The sequence below is a fragment of the Drosophila persimilis genome, unplaced genomic scaffold (assembly GCF_003286085.1).
Source record: "Drosophila persimilis strain 14011-0111.01,24,50 unplaced genomic scaffold, DperRS2 tig00000002-arrow-pilon, whole genome shotgun sequence".
Classification (NCBI taxonomy): domain Eukaryota; kingdom Metazoa; phylum Arthropoda; class Insecta; order Diptera; family Drosophilidae; genus Drosophila; species Drosophila persimilis.
Window position 1 is genome coordinate 20,565,198 of NW_020825289.1, and position 21,906 is coordinate 20,587,103.

Consider the following 21,906-nt stretch of genomic DNA (forward strand, 5'->3'; position numbering starts at 1 on the left):
TGCGAGTATTTATGTATTGTATTTACTTTACGACTCTATATCACACCAAATACATAATAAAAAACAATGCAATACATATTTAACATATTATTTTATTCAGAGAAACCCGTGGAAGTTCTGGTGTAGCTTAGGTAATGTTTTATTTATTACTCGTAAATATGTTAATATCGTTAAGTACATTTACTTTATCTGTTGCATGTCAAATGCAAATTTCCAGCTGTCAAGGCCATTCACATAATCGTAGAAATCATAGATTCGTATTTACAAAAAAATTAAACCATTTTCACTCATTTGACGGCTCCATCACATTGGAAGTGTACAAAGAATACACCAATAGTTGTATAAATATCCTCGGATGGTTTTGTTAATAACTAATAAGTACAGGAGCGAGTACTCTGGAATAGCGTGGGATATCTTTTATCCTTAATCAGACTCTGAACCCTTCACATAATGCGATACTTTTCACTCAACATAAAGTAGTTAAGTTGCGGTTTTCTCTTTATACATTATACATATAATATCTTTCTTCTGACTTATACCCGCTCTTGCTATAATCGTTTGCGAGACTTGTGTGGGCTTGCGCGATCCTGGGGGAGCTTAAACTCGTGCGGGTCGTAGTCCTCGTACGCGAGCTGCCGCTCTGGCGCCGACTCAGGTAACTTGTTGATTTTCTGCAGTCTCGAATGGACAATCTGCAGATGGCGACCAATATAGTCCTCGGCGGGAGCCAGTCGTTGGGCATATTGCAGGCAGGCGGCCGCCTTGGCCAGCCGCTTGCGCTCGACAAACACCACGCACAGATTGTGCAGGCCCTGGGTATTCTGGGGCTCGTAGTGAAGGATGCTGCGATAGCACTTCTCGGCCGCATCCAGATCCTTCATATGATTGATGTAGATATCGCCCAGCAGGATGAGGCCCTTGACGTGCGAGGCGTGATGGCGTATTAGCTGGTTGAGAAACGGCACTGCATCCAGGGGCCGCTTCGTGTCCGCCAGCAGGAGGGCCAGATTGAAGAGCGCACTGCGAAAGTCCGACTTGAGGTGGATGGCTCGCTTGAAGAACTGCTCCGCCTCTTCGAAGCTCGACTCGTCCATGGCCAGCATGCCCAGATTGAAGTAGACCTTCTCGTTGTGATCATCCTTGGCCAGCACCTTGTACAGGCGCGAGCGGGACACCTTACGCGCCTCCTCGCCACCCAGCTCCTGCAACAGAATGGCCGAGTTGAGCAGCGCCTGCTCGTGCTCCGGGTACAGCTCGATGGCCTTGTTGAAGTACACCTGGGCCTGCTGGCTCTTGCCCTGCTCCAGAAAGACCACACCCAGGTTGTAGTAGATGTCCGCGTTCTCGCTGTCATACAGTAGAGCCTGCTCGTACACCTCCTGCGCCTGGGCTGTGCGATTGAGTTTCATCAGAATATCACCGCGGTTGATGTAGGCCTGCAGGGAAGCGAAATATATAGTATATTACAATTGTCAGTCTAGGGGCGATCAAGGGATCTCACCTGAACGTAATCACTCCTCATGCTGATGGCCTGGCGGTAGAGATGGTCGGCCTCCTCGAGCCGTGTCTGGTTCTTGGCTATGAGATTCGCTAGGTTGATGAAAACATTTAAATGATTGGGGGCTATGCGTGCATGATAGCTGACTCCAGGCTTGGCCTGCGGAAAGAGAGCCTTGGCCTTCACGTAAGCCTGCTCTGCCTCTGCGTACCGCTTGAGGTTATTTAACGTGCGCCCAACATTGATGTGGGCACCAATATCGTCCGTTTGAATGCGCACCGCCTCCTGAAAGTAGAGCAGGGCCTCCTCGTACCCTCCCTCGTTCTCGAGGGCGTGTCCCACATTGTTGTACAGCTTGGCATTGCGCTGATTCACGTGCACGCCGGACATGAACAGAGAGTACTCCGTCCGCCAGTCCCGATTACGTTGATGGGTCTTCAGGGCGTGGGAAAGCAGTAAAACGCCGAGTGCCACCTGCCCCACGATTCTCCATTTGAGGCACCAACGTCGCTGCAGCTGCTCGAAGCCGTAGGCCACCAGCAGGCAGTAGCCCATCGATGGCATATAGAGAATGCGTTCGGCCACCACAAAACCGACCGGGAAGAACAGATTGGAGGCCGGCAGAAAGGGCAGCACCATCCACCCGAGGCACATGAGCAGCGTCCGTGATTGGGCCAGATTGCGGGTGAAGCAGGCTTTGGCCACCAGCGCTCCCAGGGCCAGGAAGGTGCACAGAGTGGTCACGTTACGAGCATCCGAGAATCCCTCCAGCAGCGGAACAGTGCCTAAAATGGAATCAGTTAATAAGACACTCGTTTTAATGAGGTATTGCACTCACCCATGGTCCAGTCACAGCAGAGCAGAGAGGGGCACAGGAGAAGCCAGCAATTTAGGTAGATGAGGTAGCCGTAGGTGAGCTGACGTTCGGGCGTATCTGCCGCCGAAGCTGGATTGTCGAAGCGCGTGAAAATGGGCAGCTGTGAGCCCATCACATAGACACGCCCTGCCAAAAGGGCCACCGTGATGCCGCCCAGAAAGAACAAGCGTTTCCACAGAGTCGACGACGACCAGCGACGAGCGCCCGACACACTCCCCAGCTTGGGGGACTGCTGCTCGGGCTGCTCCTCAAAGAAGCGCAGCACAAAGTTGCACAAGTGCAGCGGACGCAGTTGATGCACGACGAACAGCTCGTATACGACGCATATTCCGGCAATGGTGATTCCCTGCTCCTTGCACAGCATGGATGCCGAAAGGCAACTGCCAAAGCAGAAGAACAGTCCCAGCCAATTGGTGCGCCGAGTGCAGCCGGAATCGCCAACGGACTTCGCGTAGCTGAGAAAGGCGGCCAGGAAGCAGATGGAAGAGAGCAATTCAGCGCGGCCGACGACGCCAGTAACGGCCTCCGTGTGCACCGGGTGAATGGCAAAGAGCAGCGAGGCCACAAAGGCGCATGTGTTGAGCGAGGACGACGGTGCATTACTGCCTACGGCCGCACACTGCCGGAGCACCAGCCGGCAGACCCGACGCCACAGCAGGCAGACCAGCAAGTGCAGCAGCAGGTTGACGAGATGGTAACCAAACGGCTCCAGTGCATGCAGCAAGTAGTTGAAGCGGAACGTCAGCACTGTGAGCGGTCGGTAGGACTTGTGGGACTGCTCTTTGCGCATCGGCGTGCCCCAAAAATCGTTAAGGAACACATTACGCAGTGGCGTGTGGGGCCGCAGGTCCTTGTTATCCCTTATCGCACTGATGTCGTCGAACACGAGCCCGCACTGGGTGCTGTTGTAATAACAGGCGATGCACGCAACGCAGATGCACACAAACTCGAGCAGATTCCGCTGCGAGGAGCTACCTCTAACCACCACCTCTCTCTCCCGGTTACGGTTGCATGGTATAGCATAGGCTGCTGCTGGCTGAACTAGTGGCAACTGCGGACTGGTGCTGGGGTTGGGGTTGGGGTTCATTGACATGTTGACTTCGCGTTACTTCGTGAAATCGTGAAACGTTTCATGTATCCATAATTGCTTATTCATTCGATGGAATGTTGCATGTAGGGCTTTTCCTGATTGTACTATGGAAGGGTTTCGGGGTGGTCTACATGGCCTGGAAATAAATGGTATACAAAAGGAGGAAATTAGTTAGAAAATTGATAGCTTACATCTCAGTTATCTAGAGTTGTGCTTGTATTAAATACTATCTTTAGAAAGGGTTCCGTTCCCATATCTATAAGATTTCCCTATAGGAAGACACTCTTAAAAGTATGCTTTGATATAATTCCCCAGGGATAAGTACATGGTATATCTCCTGATTCTATTAGATACATACTCCAGTTACTTTTTGCAGTAACATGTACGTCGTATACACGCACAGATGTACTTATATACGAATACATATGTCCCAGAACCATAGATACATACCGAAATACTTTTCTTACTTTCACACAAATCTCATCTTTATAGTCCCCTTGAATCCACACACCTTTTGGCTTCTATTCAAAGGTCGCTTTTAATGGCAGACTTTCTTCCGGCTTTTTATGGCCACTTGCTGGTTTTACAAGGAAGCAAAAACTGATTGTGGAAAAATCAATTAGCGCGCAACAAAGTAACTTCGTCCCGGTTACTGTCCTCGATACCAACTGCACACACAAAAGGCCCGAAGTTAACAAAGTTGTAAATGGAGGCAGCGACTCGGCCGCTGGAACACCCGGAGACGGAGACGGAGACCAGAGCGGGCCGGCATATACGGACGGAGAGAGACGGCCAAAGAGAGCGATGCAAAATTGCAGGCAGTGAGCGAGAGTCGGAGAGAGTTTTGTTTGTGTTTTACATATTATGGAAGGCGGAGGAGGAGCCAGAACGTGAGCATTACTAGGCGAGGCACATCGGCATGCTGAGGCGGATGTAGATGAAGATGGGGAGTGGATGCAACATAGAGAGGCATACAACAATGTTGCGCTCAATGTCATCGATTTTCGAGGCGGACAGTCAAAACAAACCACCACCGAAGTAAGCGCTCGTAAAGAGAGAAGGCTTTGGAGTCGCAGCTGAGCGCAACTTTGTTGCACGACCGAGTTTTCCCGAAGGACGACGACCAGGATGGTGTTGCACGTGCTCTGGTTTCCCGCCAATTGCGGCGCATGAGCTCTGATATCCTTGCACTTTCACTTCGGGGCTTTCTCTATCGCTCTCGATGCGCTCTCCGGCTCTCTGCTGAAATTAATGGATGTTTGTGTTTTTGTAAAATTACTTTGACCGAGATACGCCGGGGAGCTGGCGCTCGAGAGCCTTCCACATGTCCTCTCCCATGCGCTTTGACATGGACATGGAAATCGAGACGCCATTACAACAACGGAGTCCCAGCGGCGGCCGCACACCCACACAAGCAAACAAATGCGAATCCACCAACTTTGTTGCAATTTTGCAATGATCACAATGTTGCTGGGGAAATTACGAGGTTGGCTTTAGTTGTAACGTTAGCGGAATCTCCTTACCGTAGTTTATTAGTAGTTTACTTGTTGATGCAGTTTCATTTTAGCAAAATAAAGTTACATTTTAACACAAACTCTAACTTTCGACTCAGCCTTGTTTTGTTGTTGAGGTATCGATGCCGATGACATGCTGCTTCTTCCATTTCTGCCATTCATGGCCATATGACACTAGACTTTGCTCATGGGCGTATGACACTAGACTGTGCCAACTGACTAGCTGCAACAACTGGGATAGTCTTTGGGGAAGAGCATGCAGTGACAGCGGGAGAAATATATGCACTTGCTTGGCTTTCCAGTTGAGCTGGAAGCAGCGCCACTGCGGCAGAGATGACCGATGGTTACACTTTTCACATCGGATTTTGCTGCCTTGCTGGCTTTCAAAACATTTTTTTATTACAAACAGTGCTTCAGTTCTTTGACTGATAGCGTCTAGAGACTGTTTCGAACACAAATTTTGCGCTTTATCTTGTATTTTATCTCTTCGCATCAAAGTTGCCGCAGTCTAATGTCATAACACCATCATTCTGACCAATATTACCACCTATCGGCTGTGAACAACCCTAAAAACGCGACTGTATCGATAGGTGTTTTCCACCTCTGGCCGCGTTTTAGCAAAAGTTGGAAAAATTGTGTTTTTTCCTGAAAACATTAAATAAAACATCACAAATACAGCTGTAGTACCATCATGTCTTCCGAGGATTTCTATTTGCGCTATTACGTTGGACACAAGGGCAAGTTCGGACACGAGTTTCTCGAGTTCGAGTTCCGGCCGGACGGCAAGCTGCGCTACGCCAACAATTCCAACTACAAAAACGACACTATGATCCGCAAAGAAGCGTTTGTGCACCAGTCCGTCATGGAAGAGCTGAAACGCATCATAATTGACTCTGAGATAATGCAGGAAGACGATTTGCCCTGGCCGCCACCAGATCGCGTGGGTCGTCAGGTAAGTGCCACCACCTGAATGACTGCCAGTGAAAGTGTATTTACCTCGTCCCATCGTTTTTCAGGAACTAGAGATTGTGATTGGCGACGAGCACATATCGTTTACTACCTCAAAAACTGGCTCATTGGTGGACGTGAATCGTTCAAAGGACCCCGAGGGCTTGCGCTGCTTCTATTATCTGGTGCAAGATCTCAAGTGTTTGGTCTTCTCGCTCATCGGCCTGCACTTCAAGATCAAGCCCATATAAGCTGCCCACTCTCATATTCGATTTTACGCATAAGTCTATTTAAACAGACGCATTATTTTTGTAACAAAGCCTCAACAACACTAGTACTTGTATTAGCCCTAATGCTCCTCTGCTTTTAGTACAACATTTGTGTACAGTTTGGAGAACGCTCTGGAAAACTGAATGAAGTGGAGTCTGTGTAACGAATAAATGACCATAAAATAAATGTACGTTTGTTTATAGGAAATGGCTTTTTTAGGGGACTAGGAAATGACATCATGATTGAGTCTTTTGGTTTCATATTTGCTGCTGAATCGAAAAACTCCTCGCAATGTTTGTATATACACACATACATACATGTCTATGGGTGTACAGCCGGCCGGGCAGCTGTGCTGCTCTTTCTCTTACAATTTGTATGCTTTGAGTGCAGCGAGTCGATGATGCAATTCATGGGTCCACTCCTTTTCCTCAGGGTCTTATTTGTACTCTCAAATTACAAAACAAAGCTTGCTGCTGTGTATGTTGTCACTGAGAAAAATAATCCCCGCTTGGGGTGGACCACCTTGTATAACTGCATCATGGATCATCCTATTGCTCTCTATCATCAATTCCTTTTTGATCCTCCTTCTACTGCTCTCTCCCTCAGAGACACCACCACTACCGCAACACATTTAAATAGCGGACTACTCTACTGCGTAGTTTCTGTCTTTGCCTATTGATCCTCTTAATTGCTTCTATACTACTTTACGACTTCTGCTTATCGACTACAATCACATATTTTTATAAATCTCAGACATGGAGAGTCAGAGGCGCTCGAAGCTCAAATTTACTAAAGAAACCCGAGATCTAAACAATAAAGGGTCTCATACATGCATATGAACATATACACAGCCTGTTTATGCTTGTATGTATCACATACATATTACGTTTCTGTATGGGTACCATAAAACTGCGCACTCGGCAAGTTGTGGGGATGGAGAATCGGTTGAAGTGAAGCCAAAATTCATTTTTCTGAGGAAGCTGGAAGTGAACAGTCGTGTAAAAAGAGCTTTGGTTGGTTCCTTGATTACAGATTTATACATACATATAGTGAAATCCTCATCACTGTCCTGTCCTCCCTGCGCAGAATTCAAGATGAGTCGCAGAAATCCATGGAACACCAAATATCAATACCAGTGCGAATACAAGTCATATCCCAACAATGACTATCAAGGCGAATCTGGAGATTATGCCCCTGCCCAGCAACAAAATAGGGGTCAAAACTCTAATTCGCGCGGAGCGCTTTGTCAGGAGACGAAGTATCAAGTCACGGTCACCCAACGCGAATTCCACACGGGTCCTGGAGACGCCAAGTGTCTTGACGGAGCAGGCGGGTCTGCCAGCCATTACCCAGCCGTCCAGCAAAACGGTGCCGCCAAATCGGTATCGCGTGCTGCCGCTCGCAGAGAGCGTGCCTATGAACGTCGGGCCCAGGCCACAGTTGATGCCATCGATCGGGAACTGGCCAAGGATCCCGCATACCACAAGTGGATAAGCCAAGAGCGTGGAGAAGAGTTGCAGGACTGGAGATATCTTTAGTTTTCGCTTCATCAACAACCCACGGGTTAAATCCCCATTGTATCGCATTTCAGTTGAATTTTCAATAAATATTTGAATATTTGATATTTTGTGGCCATATCTCTTGAATTTTGTAACGAGCGTCTTTCACTATTTCTTTCTTATTTCAAAAATGTATCATCAGCAATTTGCAAAGCACATATGTACACATCTTTTATTCAAACAAGAAGCAATAGCTGCCGATGAATCACATTCCATTGCGTCTGATCTTTGAAAAACAAATGAAGAATTCTTTTAAGCATATTATATATATTCGTACATATACAGTAAATTAAATACAAACAAATACCGTTTAAATAAGTCTAAATTGGATTTATAAAATACTTGTGAATAAAATATTGAAGTCCTTTACATTTTTACATTTACAATCTAATTTTCGAATACGAGTTTAAAATGCAGTAAATATCTCACAATCCGATATGCCTATGTCTGGATATAGTCTAAGCCTACGCCACTGAATGGTATTTCGAATAAAAACTGGTATAGAAGATGCATTCACGAGACGTCTCGAGATTCGTAAAGTGATAGATTTACAGAGGCTTACTAAATTCAGTCTTTGGGTTTACCTAATGAAGTACTAATTACAAACAAGTCTCCTTCCGATTCATACGAGCACGAGAACTAACACTAGAGAAAGCTCTTGTAGAGCCGGATTCGTAGATCTCAGAGTCATAATTGTGGCTGCTGTTGGTGCAGGGCCAGAGTGGCCGCAATATTGTTGCTGGGTCGCTCCACGTAGCCCCCTTGTCCGGGCATGGGCATTGACATGGGCATCTCCAGTTGCTGTTGGTGGTGGAGCTGATGCTGCAGCTGCTGCTGTTGCTGCTGGATGGCTTGCTGATTTTGCTGTGGTAGCTGCTGCTGTTGCTGATGTGATGGCAGTGATGGCGCTTTAAGCAGACTGGGAGATGCTTGGAGCGGTGTATTGCTGCCCATACCAGCACTGCTTCCACCGGGACTGGGGCCGCCTTCCTTCAGGGGACAGCCGATGGTGAGACGCACATGCAGACCAGACTCCTTGATGAGATTCACAACGTCGCCGTGTGACATGCCTGCTATTTCGATCCGATTCACGGCTATAATGCGGTCGCCCACCTTGAGCTCCCCACAACGATCCGCTGGACTGCCGGGAATCAGTTTTCCTAGGGATCCGAGGGAAATTGAGATGAGATTAGGATGGGATTTAGCGACTAGACTAGATGAGACCGCCTTACCTATGGTCGAGCCGTAATAATGATTCGATGAGGATATTATGACGAAGCCAAAGCCCTCGTTCTCATGTCGGCTGACAATAACATCGTAGGGATACCGTCGCATCTGCGATACGAGCGGAGGAGCCTGCTGCAGAAGTGGACCCCGTCGTCGCCGCAGGATCATCGTGACCTGGCCACGCAGACCAGATTCACCCACCAAAGAGACGACTTTGTGATGCGAAGATTTTAGCTGGGGGAAACAGATTAGCACAGGAATTTATGGAGTCACACGATGCACTGCGACTGCCACTTACCACATTGATGCCATCGATGCTGAGTATCTCATCGCCGGTGGCTATGCGCTGATCCTGATCTGCGGCCCCGCCCGGCACAATGTGGCCGACGGTCACCTGAGAGCCCTCCTCGGTGCCACCGACAATGCGGAAGCCAAAGCCCAGAGCCTGACGCTCCAGTGTCACCTCGGTCAGCTCGCACTGGTCCGCGTCCTCGGAGGCATCGAGTAGGGCTCCGTTGCGCCAGCTGGGCGAGTGCTGCATCTGCTGCTGGGGAGGATCGAGGTTGGCAAAGCCCACGCGCCTCCGATCGCTGAGCAGCTCGTTGACACGCCGCTGTATCCGCTCGTTCTGAATGTGGGCCGCCTGCAGGGGCGAGTACTGGCCGCTTCCTCCCGAGATCGTGGAGTGCTGCGGCTGCACAAAGTAGCCCGGACGGTAGCGCTGGGCCTGGCAGTCGTAGCAGTAGCAGGACTCGTGGTGCGTCAGCGGCAACGGCAATGGCTGCATGCTGGGAGGCAGCCCATAGATGCCGCCTCCACTATCCGCCTGAAGTGAAGCCTCGGCCAGACGTTCGCTCAGCCGACTGACCATCTTGGGATAGGGATCCATGAAAGGTATGTCGTCCAGCTCCTGCAGACTGCTGTTCGACTTGCCCTGAGAGTGCATCTGAAGGGGCTTTCTCGCCTCCGTCTCGTCCGACGGTGCGTCACCGCCGTCCACTTCATTGCTGGGCGTCTGGACCCTGGCACGTCGTGTGTCCACCAGTGGAGTCTTCGGCCGCATGGGCAGCACTTCCTTGACTTGGGTGCTGTACAGGTCTGCCGTGGGGGTCTTGCTGCGGAAGAGCCCGCTGCCCACAAAGTTCTTGCGCAACTTGGCCACGTTCCCCACCTGATTGAGCTGATTCAGCTGACTGAGCGGGTTGGCAGGCTGGTCGGGGGGCGTGCGTTGGATCTTCACTGCTGTGGGTGTCGTCTGGCTGCACTCCTTCAGTAGCTCGACCACATAGAAGTGTGGCTTGTTCCGAACGTTGATTCCATTGATCTCCAGCAGCACATCGCCTTCCATTAGTTGGGTGCAGCAGCTGCGATCGAGAATCTTCTTCACGATCTGGCCGCAGGCGGAGTCGGCAATGGTGAATCCGAAGCCCATGGCTCCCTTCATGATGGAGAAGGTGTACAGTTCCGGCTTCTTCATCAGAATGAAGCCACTGCCACTGCCACTTGCCTTGCCGGCCCCCTCGCCGGACAGATCCAGAAAGTTGTAGTTGCCATCCATGTTGAGACGCCGCTGCTTGTCGGAGTCACGTCCATCCACAGCAACGGCCACGGCCATGGTGGTCACCACCTCCGTGTTGGGATCGTTGGGATCGAAGGGCAGCGGATAGCCGCGACAAACCTCCAGGGCAGCCCTCTCTCCGGGCAGTATCGACTGGAATATGTTGACCATATCGTGATGCGTGTAACCCAGGACGCAGGTGTCGTTCACATAGACCAGGACGTCGCCCGTCTGCAGCTGGCCATCCAACCAGGCGGGACCATTCGGCACAACGGTCTTGATTTGCAGAAACTCCTCCACATCCCCGCCAGCACTGCCATCGCTCCCAACGATGGTGAAACCGAGGCCACGGGTGGACTTTAGCAAAGTGGTGTTGATGCGCTGGCCCTGCAACTCTGCGGGATTGCGGGTGAACTTATAGAGCAGCTTCACTGGCGCTTCATCCTCCACCTCTGCATCCACCGCCGTTGGAGTCTTGGAACGCTGCTCCTGCTGCTGATGCTGCTGTTGCTGGTTTTGTTGTTGTTGCTGCTGGAGCTGAAGCTGCTGTTGCTGCTGATGTTGCTGTTGTTGTTGTTGCTGTTGCTGCTGCTGACGTTGCTCTGCAGCCCTCCTCTTGGCTTCCAGAACAGGGTTCTCGTACTGCGTCCTGCGATTCACATGATCGATAAAGTACATGCCGTACATGGAGTCCTCGATCTTTTCCCAGCCATAAGGCAGCTCGTCCTCGCAGCAATCCTCCAGAGACTTCTTCTGGTACTTGGACAGGCGAGGATCCAGCCAGTGGGAGGTTCCAGTGTTGTGGCTGTAATGGGACAGAGATCATCGTAAGTTGAAGAGCACGATTTAGATCTGATAGCATTCTACTTACTCGATGAAGTACAGTTCGCCACGTTCGGTGTATGCCGTCTCCCATTTAGGAGGCAGTGGTCCCAGGCCGTCGCCAGGATCCTCGTGATTACCATCTCCGCCACCGCACTCGCTGCCCAAACTGCTGTCACCAGCCTCGCCGTTGTAGTACGTGTTCTGCAGGAGATTCTCTGCATGGAAAAAGGGAAACAGTTCGTTAGAGCCTCAACCAACCTCAAATCGTTCATTGAACCCAAATGCAGGTTGCAATTGGGGAAAAAGAGTCACAGAGCTGATTGCCCAGCCACCCGAAAATAGTTTGTTGAAGCCTCCCCCCCCTCCACACTGATGCTGCCATTGACTGCCACTGACTGGACACTGCCCCATCCATTCGACGACTCTCGGTTGATTGAAGCGTTAAGAGTTTTCGATTGGGGCAAGCCGGAATTATAATTATTATTAGCATCTTTGTGGTGCTGTGTGGTGCTGTGCTTTCAGTGGTCAGGGCACGACTACAGTTGCCAGGCAGGCTCTAGTTAGGCTAATGACCTACTTTCCACATCCAGAGAGAGTGGTATGGAATCGTGTGGTATGGCATAGCATGGGATGAGTTGTGGGTAGTCGGAGCGGAGCTCCCGTCGCAATGAGTCGCCACTCTGGTTGGATGCGGCGATGAGTAATGGAGAAATTTTAATTATGGCCAACTCTGACTGGGCCCCTTTAAGCGGAAAAATGAAATGGCCTATGCAATTTTCCAAGGTTACACTGTTTGAGCAGAGATCATGATAAGAAAAACTCTATTGGATTTTAGAAAACCTTAGTTCAAAGCACGCCTCTGCATAATCGAATCAGTCATGATGCTGGCATGATAATTATGCTAAAATATACATCGATAATGTCGCCGGGCCCCAGACCACTCATCGTTAACCCCTTTTAAGGTGCATGCCCCCTCAGTTGTACTCCATATGTATACTAAACATAGATGCACCCGTGGAATAGGGCTAATCGAATGACGGGGGCCCCAGAGACCGAAAGACCCACCTCTGGCCATCATATTCAACAACATACAACATACGAGTATTGCGAATCATTTGAATAGAAAGATGAATATTTATGCCATGCCAGACACACAGGCAAGTAGAACAGGCCGCCGGGTAGAGAACGAAGGGGGTAGGGGAACGAAGGGAGACAGAAGCGAGCGACAGACACACTGCTAAACGGTAAAAGCGCGCCATCTTCTGATGCTTTATTCTGCTTTTTCTTTCTCTTAGATTAGTTTTTACTCTCAATGGTAAGAGCGAGAGAGGGATATAGTGGGAGAGGCTGAGCGGGAAGCTCGTTTGAATAGCTGTAGTCTGAAGATGCAAAACGCGTGTGTGTGTGTGTGTGTGTGAATGTGTGCGAGTATGGAGTCTCAGAAAGTGCAGCCACAAATTGTAAACGAGGGAGACGGATAGAACAAGCAGTCTCTCCCAGCGTGCATGCTAGACTTATATGAGGTGAGGCATTAAGCAGTGCTGTGTGTATGGCAAGGTGTGGACCTTACTTAGATACACCTTGCCAGCGCGGAAGTTGCTGGGCGGCTGCTGCGGCACAGTTTGACTCCCTCCCAGTTCCTTCCCCCACCGTCGCTTTGGTTCATCGTTTGCTATTGCGCTGCTTTCGTTCGCAACTCCACTGCTTGCACTGCATTGTGTAAATATTTGTACGAGCAGAAGAGCGATTAAGGGAGAGGGGCCGGGTGTATTTGATCGCCAGATGTAGCACAGAATACTATTCACAGCTGTACGCACGTGTGTGTGTGTGTGTGTATGTGTTCAACTAATACTTCGACTAGGGATGCCCAACCGAATGGAATGCAGTTTAGTTACCTTACCCACTCCCACATCCACCCACTCATGGCTATTGCTTTCCAGCCACCTTCTTTTGCTCTAATATTTACTGCTCTTTTGGTCTAATATTTACATAGCTCCGACACACATTCGCCGTTACGTTACTATCGTAGATATACGCTGTTATCTATGCTGAAAATGTATCCTAAAGGTATATTTGCATACGTTCATGGGTAGATAAGGCCGTGCAAATGATTATTTTACGAACAACTATATCATACTATAAGAAGGGGATTGGAGCTACAGGTATAATAGGGAACAGTCTAGTCTTTCTAGTCTTTAAGTTTCAGCTTCTCTGATCTATTTCAACAATCTATGTACACTCGAATCTCTTCTTGAAGCACTTTCCTCAGAGATGTTGCTTGATTGTTGCTTTCCAGGGCAGAGAACAAATCGTAAGCCTTGTACGACAGCTCATAAAAGTGACTCATCCTCTGAGAATGTTGGCCTGAATGGATCCCAAAAAAAAGAGTGAAGTAAAGAAGAAAACGAAGCGAGAGCCTCAAGTTGGAGGCTTTCTTTAGCCGAACAAAGAATATCCATTACTCATAATTACAGGGATTGCCAGAACGATGATAATGATGATAATGATTGGCATACGGATCGGTACCAAAGATTGTGGCTAATTGCATTTGAAGTTTAGTGAGAGAAATTCGAACAGTTTAGTTCTGTACAGAGATCAATCGGATCGGTAATTGGCTAATGCATTAATGCTTTGGTAAACGTCTAAAAATAATGATGGCACTACAGAAACAGAAACAACAGAACTCTAAACAAAGAGATCAGAACAGAGCAGAACAGAGGCAGACTTTCGACGAACATGTGTGCGGCCTGTGCCACCATTGAAGCAGATCCAGACACAGATACAGACACCGACAATCCCCCGGAATCTGCAACAGAGTGCACACAAATTACATAAAAGCTGAACGGCAGTACACGGACGGTCATTGACTCTGGGGCCCATTGACAGAAAACAAAAGTCAAACCCAGAGTTACGCACGCGTCGTAGCGGCGTGGGGAAGAGGGGACTGGGCGAATGTGGGTCAGAGAGCGGGCCAAGCGGACAAGGTAGGGGGGCGTGACTTGGCCAGTTCGTTACGGAGTCGTGGCCTCAGCTCTTTATTTCGCATTTTGAACCTAAATGCTGTTAAAAACGCCATTATCTAATTGCCAATGTTACCCACTTTGGCTTCATCCACTTGAACCACTGTTTCAAGGTTCCACCGATCTCCAAAAATAGTATCACAGTCTCAAGATCGACGTACTCCGCTGACTTCAAAGTTCGTGTCTGTTCGGATATCGCCACTTGTAAGCTGTCACCGGGAGTCGTGTGTCTTTCAACACGATCATACAACAGCATGAAGAAGTCAAAGAAATCGTTTATAAAATCGGTCAAAGTTTTTCTTTAACTGGAGTGTCGTATATATATCATACGTATGTTCCTTTAAGCAACACAAACATATCTTTTGAAAGTCTAGCCAAGTGAAAGACCCATTCCGCTACAGCACTAATTTGTATAATTCCCGAGTAACATAAACGTGAACGTGAACATAAATTAGAGGCAGTAATGAGCCGCTTGTTCTTCCACTCCAGCACTGCTTACTATGGATATCCCGTCTAGACCGCTAGACTGCTTGAACTGAAGATGACGCTGAAGCTGTATCTGGAACTGGAGTTTCCCCCAAGTTACGGAATGTCCACTTGAGCATACGACGGGGTTCCATTGTGGGGGAGCAAGAACAAGACTCGTAATTTGCTTGGACCTACACTCAGGAATTACTCCGCCCGCATTGGTTTGAATAGAGTCCGCTACTTGCTACTTCCAACTTGCAACTTGCAACTTGCAACTTGCAACTTGCAACTTTAGATTAACAACTGCCGCATGCGTGGCAATTGATGTCATCGACGTATGTGTGCCCCACTTGGGGGCAGCATGAACCCAACGTTGTCTTTGTTCTCGCAGGGAAAAAGGGCGGCGACGTCGGGCATGCTGTGTGTCATTTGTGACATGACTCCTTCTACTCCTTCTCTTCCTTCTTATGGGTGCCTTCGCCTAATGATTGCATCTAATTGGCTTTGCTGCTTCGTTAACTTGGCTTACATGGCACGCCATAAACTAGTGGATCTCCCCGGGTCCCCTGCCTGGCTGTCGTAATCAAGAAATTAATAATCGCATCATATGATGCAGGGACAGGCTGCACTGCAACTCCAAAGCCCCCGCCTGAAGGTTCTACACGCTGCCTGCTAATTGCCTCTGACGTGAGGCGTAAATGATAAGAAGAAAACAACATTGAGGGTCGCTGAGGGTCTCGCCTCCTCTACGCGAGTAGTTCATTGCCGCCACTTGCAGAAGGAGTCTCACACTCTGCTTCCGCGGGCATCCGCCAGATTAACATCCCCGTTCCAAGAGAGCTTTGCGTTCGTCTAATCAAATCCTCGTCTCCCCACTAATTGAGTTGCAAAAAAGAAACCCAACGCCTCGAGGTACTTTGGATACAGGTGTTGCCCCCGAAAAGTTGTTGCCAAATACAGCGGCCGCTCCAACAATGGGATGACAGAATGGAAGGGAGCCCACAAGATACTAAACCACAAACTTGCCCAACTTCCGAAAACGACTCCCCCCACTCCACTCCACTCCACTCTCCATCCACACGCAGCTGGTGTTGTACATACATACATACATATATGTTTTTCGAATGGATATATGTATGAATGAGATGAGTGGGTTTAGTTTGCATAGAAAATAAGATTGAACTCGTTCGGAGATCGCTTGTGTTACTAATTTTAGATGTGGGGCCAAGTTTTGTGCTCTTATAAGGTTATTGTTCGGATATGCAGAGCTTTGTCTGAAGATTCACAAAGCTATTAGCCACAAAACAGCTCAATCTACACACATGCCATATACGTATTGTTCTATTAATATTCATAATGATGGGAGAACCTATTCACATAATACATACCATTTTCCAAAAACCCCTGCTTAAAGTGTTTCATAGCCTGACTGTTATCCATTAGGCAGCCCTGTGTTAAATCGTAGCCAAATAATCTCCAATACGGACGTTTTTAGTAGACCAGCAACGATTGGGCTAAACATTTACAACTTAATGGCCTACAGCCTACAGTTTATCGGCTGTGTGGCCTGCTCTATAAATATTAATTTCCCACATCAGGTATGTAGATTCTAGACCACCCACCAATTAAGTGCGCCCCCTCAGACACAGTGCCCATCGAGAGCACGGGCGAATAGAGTAAAGTAAGTCAATCAACGACAGAAACGAGGCTACCTCCGCGCACCCTCCATCGCATCTCTGCCTCCTCGTATTTATAGCCACTTTTCTGAATCAGCTTTTCGCTTCTTTGCGTGTCTCATTCATTCATGAAGTTGTGGTCTTACTATGAATTCACTCTGAGCTTGAAACTGAGGCTGATTCTGGCACCACAATGATATGGATGGATCGACTGGGGTTCACCAGGGGCTTCCGTGGCTCGTGACTCGTGACTCGTGTGTGTGGGAAAGTGATGACAAGTGGATTAGATGTAACGGGAGTAGAGTATGATATGACACTCGCATCAGCAGCAGCAGCCACAGCAGGCACACAACAGAAACACCCAATGTTATATTGAGGGTGTAATACTTAGTCCTCTAAGAAGCAGCTAAGAAAGAAGACCCACAACACGGTGGGGCAGCACAAGAAGGCCCAAGAAGAAGAAGGTCCCAGCAAAAGTGGGCTTTGGCTTACATCAGAACATTTGTTGTTGCCGTTAGCTCCAATCCAACCTCCCCTCTCATCCGTTGTTCCAGTTTTTCGGTAATTTCCATTCGTCACGTCAGAGAGGCATCGCAACCAATTTCATGGCACTGCAAGTGCATTTTCAACTTGAAATTGAAACTGAAAACGAATGGAAATTGGAGTACCAGTGGGTGTGGAAGTGGGAGTAGGACTGGGAGTGGGAGTGGCACTGCAAGTGGTCGTGGGGAAATTGGAGGCCATGTGTGTGTGTGTGCTGGCGGCGGGCGGAAATGAGTCACTCTTCGGTGGTGGTGTCTCGAGAGGCACTAATTAAAATTCATATTTCATGAGGCGAATCGAAAATGGCAATTCGATTTGGGGACAGAGCTTAGGGCACAGCTCGGCGGCACACAGTCTCTCTGCACTGACTAATTATGTACATGATTGATCTTGTTGTTCCCATAAATTAGTTAGCTATCATTTAAGTGGCTTTTACCTTTGCTGCCTTTCAGAATGCTGCTCGGGTGGCCTGGCGGTCGTCCTATGGCTGCTGGGCCTCCGTTGATTCCATTATTGGTTATCCCATTTCCAGGCAGTCCAGCGATGAACTGATTGTGCACCGTCGACATCTGGCTGTTCAGCGAGGCAGCATCTTCGCGAGAGGCAGAGTTCCCAGCTGTGGCTGTGGCTGTGGCTGCGGCTGCCGTTGTGCCTGTTGCAAGGGCGGATGATTTCTTCACTGCCGGCGGCGGCGGCGGGGGCAGAAGGTGGTGGACGCTGCCGGGTGGCGCCATTGCGGACTTATCCGCATTGCCGTTACCAGCCACGTCTGAGCCTGTTGCAGCGGCCTCACAATTATCATCGACGCTGTCGCTGTTGTTGCAAATGAATTTCTTGCCACTTCCGTTGGCCAGGCTAGAACTCAGATTCGAGTTTCCGTTAAATGCTGCAAAACTAGTTGAGACCGGAGCACCAGCACCGGCACCGGCACTGGCACTGTCACTGGCAGCAGCAGGATGTGGATGTGGATGTGGATGTGAGTGCGAGAGTTGGTGGGAAGCATTCAGAGGCGCCAGCTGTTGCTGTTGCTGTTGCTGTTGATGCGGCTGTTGATAGAAGTGATTGTTAAAGTGCTGTTGCTGTTGCTGCTGTTGTTTCTGCTGCTGTTGCTGCTGATGTTGTTGGAGCATTAGGTAATCAGCGGCAGACGATGACGACGCTGCTGCTGTCTTGGCCATTGGTACGCCTCTGGCTGCCACGCCCGCTCCCCCACCGCCAGCTATCGTCGTGGTTGTGGCTGTTATTATTGGCATTTTAATCTGCACTTCTATCTGCTGTCCCCTCCTCTACGCTGGTCCAAATCGTTTTTCTATATTCTACAGCTAACCACAAACGGTTTGCTTCGCCATTGCATTCGATCGCTGATATTCGCTTGGGGCTATTCAATGTTCGTTCTGTTCTGCTCTGTTCTCTGTGTTGCGGGAATGTTTCGCTAAACTCTGATCGCCTCTTCGCTTTGGGGCCTTAATTCATTTGTCATTGAGCATCCATTCGCAGGCAACGCATCGCAATGGCAAGAAGCTGCAAGATGGAACGAGAATTAAACGAGAATTCATGAATTAGCATCACGCAAAGTAATACAAAATACAATCAAATTACCATGCAAACAACAAACAATGGCAAACACTCAAAGTTTCTACTCTATCGAAAGATATTTTTATGCATAGTTTAGGAAATAATTTTGTAGAAGGCCCTGGCACTGCAATTAGTCATCGAAATTCTATGAAAATGGATATGAAACCCCAAAGTAAAATCGATCCAGACAGTCGTCAGATACTTTGAGCATCCTAACACTGCTGCAGTCGCCATTCCTTTCCCAAACAAAATCCAAAGACAAAGCCATCCAGTTAGACGACATCTCCAGCGCCAGCTAGACATCTCCCGGCTAGACACGATCATTATTCGGCGGTGGCAGAGACTGCAGCTCCCAAAGTGGAGGCCATCGAGAGTCCGTTTGGTTCGAGGAGTCCCCCCGCTGCTGCTGCAGCATTGTTGACATTCATCGAAGAATCAACGTCGGACTTTCCCATGGCAGGTACATACATATATAATTATTTTCAGTGCACATTCCGTGCCAAGGCAAGCTTTTTTCTCTTATGATTTTCGCCAGTTACAGTAAAAGCCGTTGAAATAGTTTAAAGTTTTTTATCCAGCCTTGAGGAGTGCGTCATGTCATGAAAGTGTTTTTCTTGCTAAGCTGCGCACGCTGTTTATGTTTTCTACTGAAAGACTTTCTTTCATTAATAATTCGCAGTGCCCAAGCGCTGCCGTAGGAACAAACAGGGGTTTCTGGACTCAGGTTTCCCATAAATGTTTATGAATATGAAACGTAGGGAAATAGTGTATCCAAAACGTTGACTCACGGACACGACAGAATTATGAAAAGTGAATAGGAGGGCGCAAGAAAATTAACTGTGCGAAAAAATGGGCATCAAGCACGGCAGCACCATTCAGTTCAGTTCCTCTCAAGCGAAAAATGTACTCCAATGAGAAGCAGCAGCAGCAGCAGCAGCAGCAGCAGTGGAAGAACCGAGGCGAGGCTCTGCTCTACAGAGGGAACTCTGCGGGTAGCAGCGTAGCACTGACATTCACCAACAAAGAATGCCAGCAACAACAGGCAACAACAGGCGGGGAGAAACGAGTTTTTCAGAGCATGGCATGCCACCAGATCGCGGCAAACGAAAACCGAAAGGTAGCCCCCCAACAACCACAGGCAAGAACTCTCTGGTTCTGGTGCTGGTGCTGGTTACTGGGTACTAGGTACTAGGCACTGGTGGTGGTTCAGGCACTTGCCACTTGCCACACGGGGCACGTAGGCGCTGCGCAACGGCGACCTGCGGTTCAAGCCTTGTTGGAGTGGACCGATCGCTCAGCCACCTGTCGTCGTCGTCGCCGTCGTCGTCTGGCGGTTGGCGAAAACTTCACGTTGCATTAGAGAAAACCCCGCTCCAGACCCAAAGCCCAAAGCCACTTTCGACTGCAATCAGGCGGCGCACGACCAGACCAGACCAGTTGCAGTTAACAAGGGAGCAGAGCAGCGGCGGGGCGGGGACAACAACCGCAAAGATGGAAAACCGAAAAAAAAAGGAAAAACACAAAAGCCATCATTTCACTTCATGGGTGAAATTCATCATCAGCGTTTAAAGCCGTCTGTGAGGCGGCTAAAAAAGCAGTAGATGGCACGTTTAAAAGCCGAACCAGAGGGCGAAACAAGCGATTTCGGTTTTTATAAGGAAAAGATCGTGCTTGTGGAAAGCAGACTTGCCGCAAAATGGAATTATCTGGGCACACACAACACCTAATTGCCATCAATCATCGATGAGCATGCAATAATTATCCATAAATAAACTTTCTGCATGGGAATGAATCGAATAATGGTCACTGCCATCTGCCGTCTGCCATTGGGCAGAAATTGGAAAACTGTCAACGCAAGATAAACAATATTGAGGCCGCACAAATTAACTTTCAAAGTTCGCACCTTCTTTTGTTGTTGTTCGTTCAGATCAGCAGTATTGGGAGGCGATTGGCACGGACACTTTCCATTTTATTTGGTTTTTTTGTTTTGGTTTGAGGCGATGAAAACCGCAAACGCGTTTTCCAAACAGCACAAATACAAGCGCGCGCGAAACAGACACACACAGATTCAGATTCAGATGCTGATGCTGATGCCGGAGCGGTCCCACTTGTTAACTGTGATAATATAGCCAAGTTTGAACTTGTTATTGGTATTGGCGCTGCTTCGTGCCTCTTGAAAACACGCTGAGACGCGCGCGCTGCCACACACCTGCGAGACGCGACGCTCGTGGAGAAAAACGGGTTCCCAGCGATAGGGGGCAAGGGAAGCAAATCACTCGAAGTGTTTAATGGCTCTTAGGCTTGCATTCAATTTGCAATTTGAATTTCCCGCTGGAATCAAGCGCGCAACCGCGACACGAACAAGAAACTACGGAGACTCGAATATTACCTACGGATGCTGATACCTTGATATATCAGATATATGTATATATTTTTGATTTTATATTTGCAGGTGATATTTTTTATTTTGAACAAGTTTGGAAACAATGTTGTTTCCTTGTCCGCGGCCGAGATACATTTGTGAGATACATTTTCTTTAAAACCGCCCGCAGATGTTGCTGGTGTTTGAATAATGTTGCTTGGCAACAAGCGCCTAGAGATGCCCGAGACTATCGGTCAGAAATAAAATTCCAGTGTAAGGAAACTATCGATACAAACTACAAACCTGTTGCTCACACACATGCACAGGAAAGTATGCACACCGACAAACAAAACAAATGCACTGTGTTGTACTGCAGTGAATATAAGTGTAAAACTACTTGGAATACAAATTTACACACCATTAATTCATTTGCTTGGCTGCATTCCTCTAACTGAGAACTTTAATTGATAAAAAGGCACTATAAATTAAAATAAAAACACCGAACGAAAAACAAAACAACGCGACGCGACGCAATGAAACGCGCTATGGTAGTTTTGGCGAGTTATTCGTCATTCCGTTCGGTCACACTTTTAAATAGTATTTTTGGTGACGGTGGTCACACTTTGAACGTAATCATCGTATCATTCTCGTCATTCATCGGGAGCCAGCGCGCCAGATTCAAATGTCGAAATCTATTAAAATTCAATCAAATCGCGCCATCAAATCGACTAAGCTCAAAAAAGGATAAAAACTATGACTAATTTTGCATTATTGACAAGTTAAATTAAATTGCAAGGACACTATCGAAATGCATGGCATATCCATTTTTTAAAGATTTAAAGACTTTTGGTGAAAATATCGTATGTTGATGGAGAGTTTGTGATTACGACGGCGGA

General features: G+C 48.3%; 4 protein-coding genes across 8 annotated transcripts; 2 read left to right on the forward strand and 2 right to left on the reverse strand.

Moving 5' to 3' along the window:
* Window positions 1–110: 110 nt before the first annotated feature.
* LOC6600863 (transmembrane and TPR repeat-containing protein CG4050) lies at window positions 111–5,050 on the reverse strand. 4 transcript variants are annotated; one of them, XM_026986021.1, is made up of 4 exons: window positions 4,989–5,050; window positions 2,337–3,601; window positions 1,502–2,283; window positions 111–1,436 (listed from the first exon to the last, which is right to left on the reverse strand). In XM_026986021.1, exons 2-4 carry the CDS (start codon window positions 3,466–3,468, stop codon window positions 549–551), a joined length of 2,802 nt encoding a protein of 933 aa, XP_026841822.1. In that variant the 5' UTR covers window positions 3,469–3,601; window positions 4,989–5,050; the 3' UTR covers window positions 111–548. The 4 variants fall into 4 exon arrangements, with proteins under 4 accessions (XP_026841822.1, XP_026841823.1, XP_026841824.1 ...); XM_026986022.1 differs by lacking the exon at window positions 4,989–5,050 and adding an exon at window positions 4,745–4,916; XM_026986023.1 differs by lacking the exon at window positions 4,989–5,050 and adding an exon at window positions 3,977–4,090.
* A 582-nt stretch (window positions 5,051–5,632) lies between these two features.
* LOC6600862 (protein mago nashi) lies at window positions 5,633–6,383 on the forward strand. The gene is made up of 2 exons (XM_002025861.2): window positions 5,633–5,931; window positions 5,996–6,383. The coding sequence occupies exons 1-2, from the start codon at window positions 5,671–5,673 to the stop codon at window positions 6,176–6,178; spliced, it is 444 nt and encodes a 147-aa protein (XP_002025897.1). The 5' UTR covers window positions 5,633–5,670; the 3' UTR covers window positions 6,179–6,383.
* Window positions 6,384–7,188: 805 nt separating this feature from the next.
* On the forward strand, window positions 7,189–7,945 carry LOC6600861. The gene is made up of 2 exons (XM_002025860.2): window positions 7,189–7,210; window positions 7,284–7,945. The coding sequence occupies exon 2, from the start codon at window positions 7,292–7,294 to the stop codon at window positions 7,733–7,735; it is 444 nt and encodes a 147-aa protein (XP_002025896.1). The 5' UTR covers window positions 7,189–7,210; window positions 7,284–7,291; the 3' UTR covers window positions 7,736–7,945.
* A 95-nt stretch (window positions 7,946–8,040) lies between these two features.
* On the reverse strand, window positions 8,041–21,466 carry LOC6600860 (membrane-associated guanylate kinase, WW and PDZ domain-containing protein 1). 2 transcript variants are annotated; one of them, XM_002025859.2, is made up of 6 exons: window positions 21,429–21,466; window positions 17,510–18,594; window positions 11,413–11,581; window positions 9,282–11,346; window positions 8,989–9,217; window positions 8,041–8,916 (listed from the first exon to the last, which is right to left on the reverse strand). In XM_002025859.2, the coding sequence occupies exons 2-6, from the start codon at window positions 18,324–18,326 to the stop codon at window positions 8,444–8,446; spliced, it is 3,753 nt and encodes a 1,250-aa protein (XP_002025895.2). In that variant the 5' UTR covers window positions 18,327–18,594; window positions 21,429–21,466; the 3' UTR covers window positions 8,041–8,443. The 2 variants fall into 2 exon arrangements, with proteins under 2 accessions (XP_002025895.2, XP_026842249.1); XM_026986448.1 differs by lacking the exon at window positions 21,429–21,466 and adding an exon at window positions 20,552–20,992.
* Between the last annotated feature and the right edge of the window lie 440 nt (window positions 21,467–21,906).

Bases quoted from the DNA above. Each gene is read 5' to 3' on its own strand.
- LOC6600863 (XM_026986021.1), bottom strand. From the start codon at position 3,468: ATGTCAATGAACCCCAACCCCAACCCCAGCACCAGTCCGCAGTTGCCA. The intron at 2,284-2,336 runs GTGAGTGCAATA...ATTCCATTTTAG, and splicing joins CTGCTGTGACTGGACCATGG to GCACTGTTCCGCTGCTGGAG. The intron at 1,437-1,501 runs GTGAGATCCCTT...GCTTCCCTGCAG, and splicing joins TGAGGAGTGATTACGTTCAG to GCCTACATCAACCGCGGTGA.
- LOC6600862 (XM_002025861.2), top strand. From the start codon at position 5,671: ATGTCTTCCGAGGATTTCTATTTGCGCTATTACGTTGGACACAAGGGC. The intron at 5,932-5,995 runs GTAAGTGCCACC...ATCGTTTTTCAG, and splicing joins CAGATCGCGTGGGTCGTCAG to GAACTAGAGATTGTGATTGG.
- LOC6600861 (XM_002025860.2), top strand. From the start codon at position 7,292: ATGAGTCGCAGAAATCCATGGAACACCAAATATCAATACCAGTGCGAA.
- LOC6600860 (XM_002025859.2), bottom strand. From the start codon at position 18,326: ATGCCAATAATAACAGCCACAACCACGACGATAGCTGGCGGTGGGGGA. The intron at 11,582-17,509 runs GTAAAAGCCACT...TTTTCCATGCAG, and splicing joins CATTCTGAAAGGCAGCAAAG to AGAATCTCCTGCAGAACACG. The intron at 11,347-11,412 runs GTAAGTAGAATG...GTCCCATTACAG, and splicing joins GGCGAACTGTACTTCATCGA to CCACAACACTGGAACCTCCC.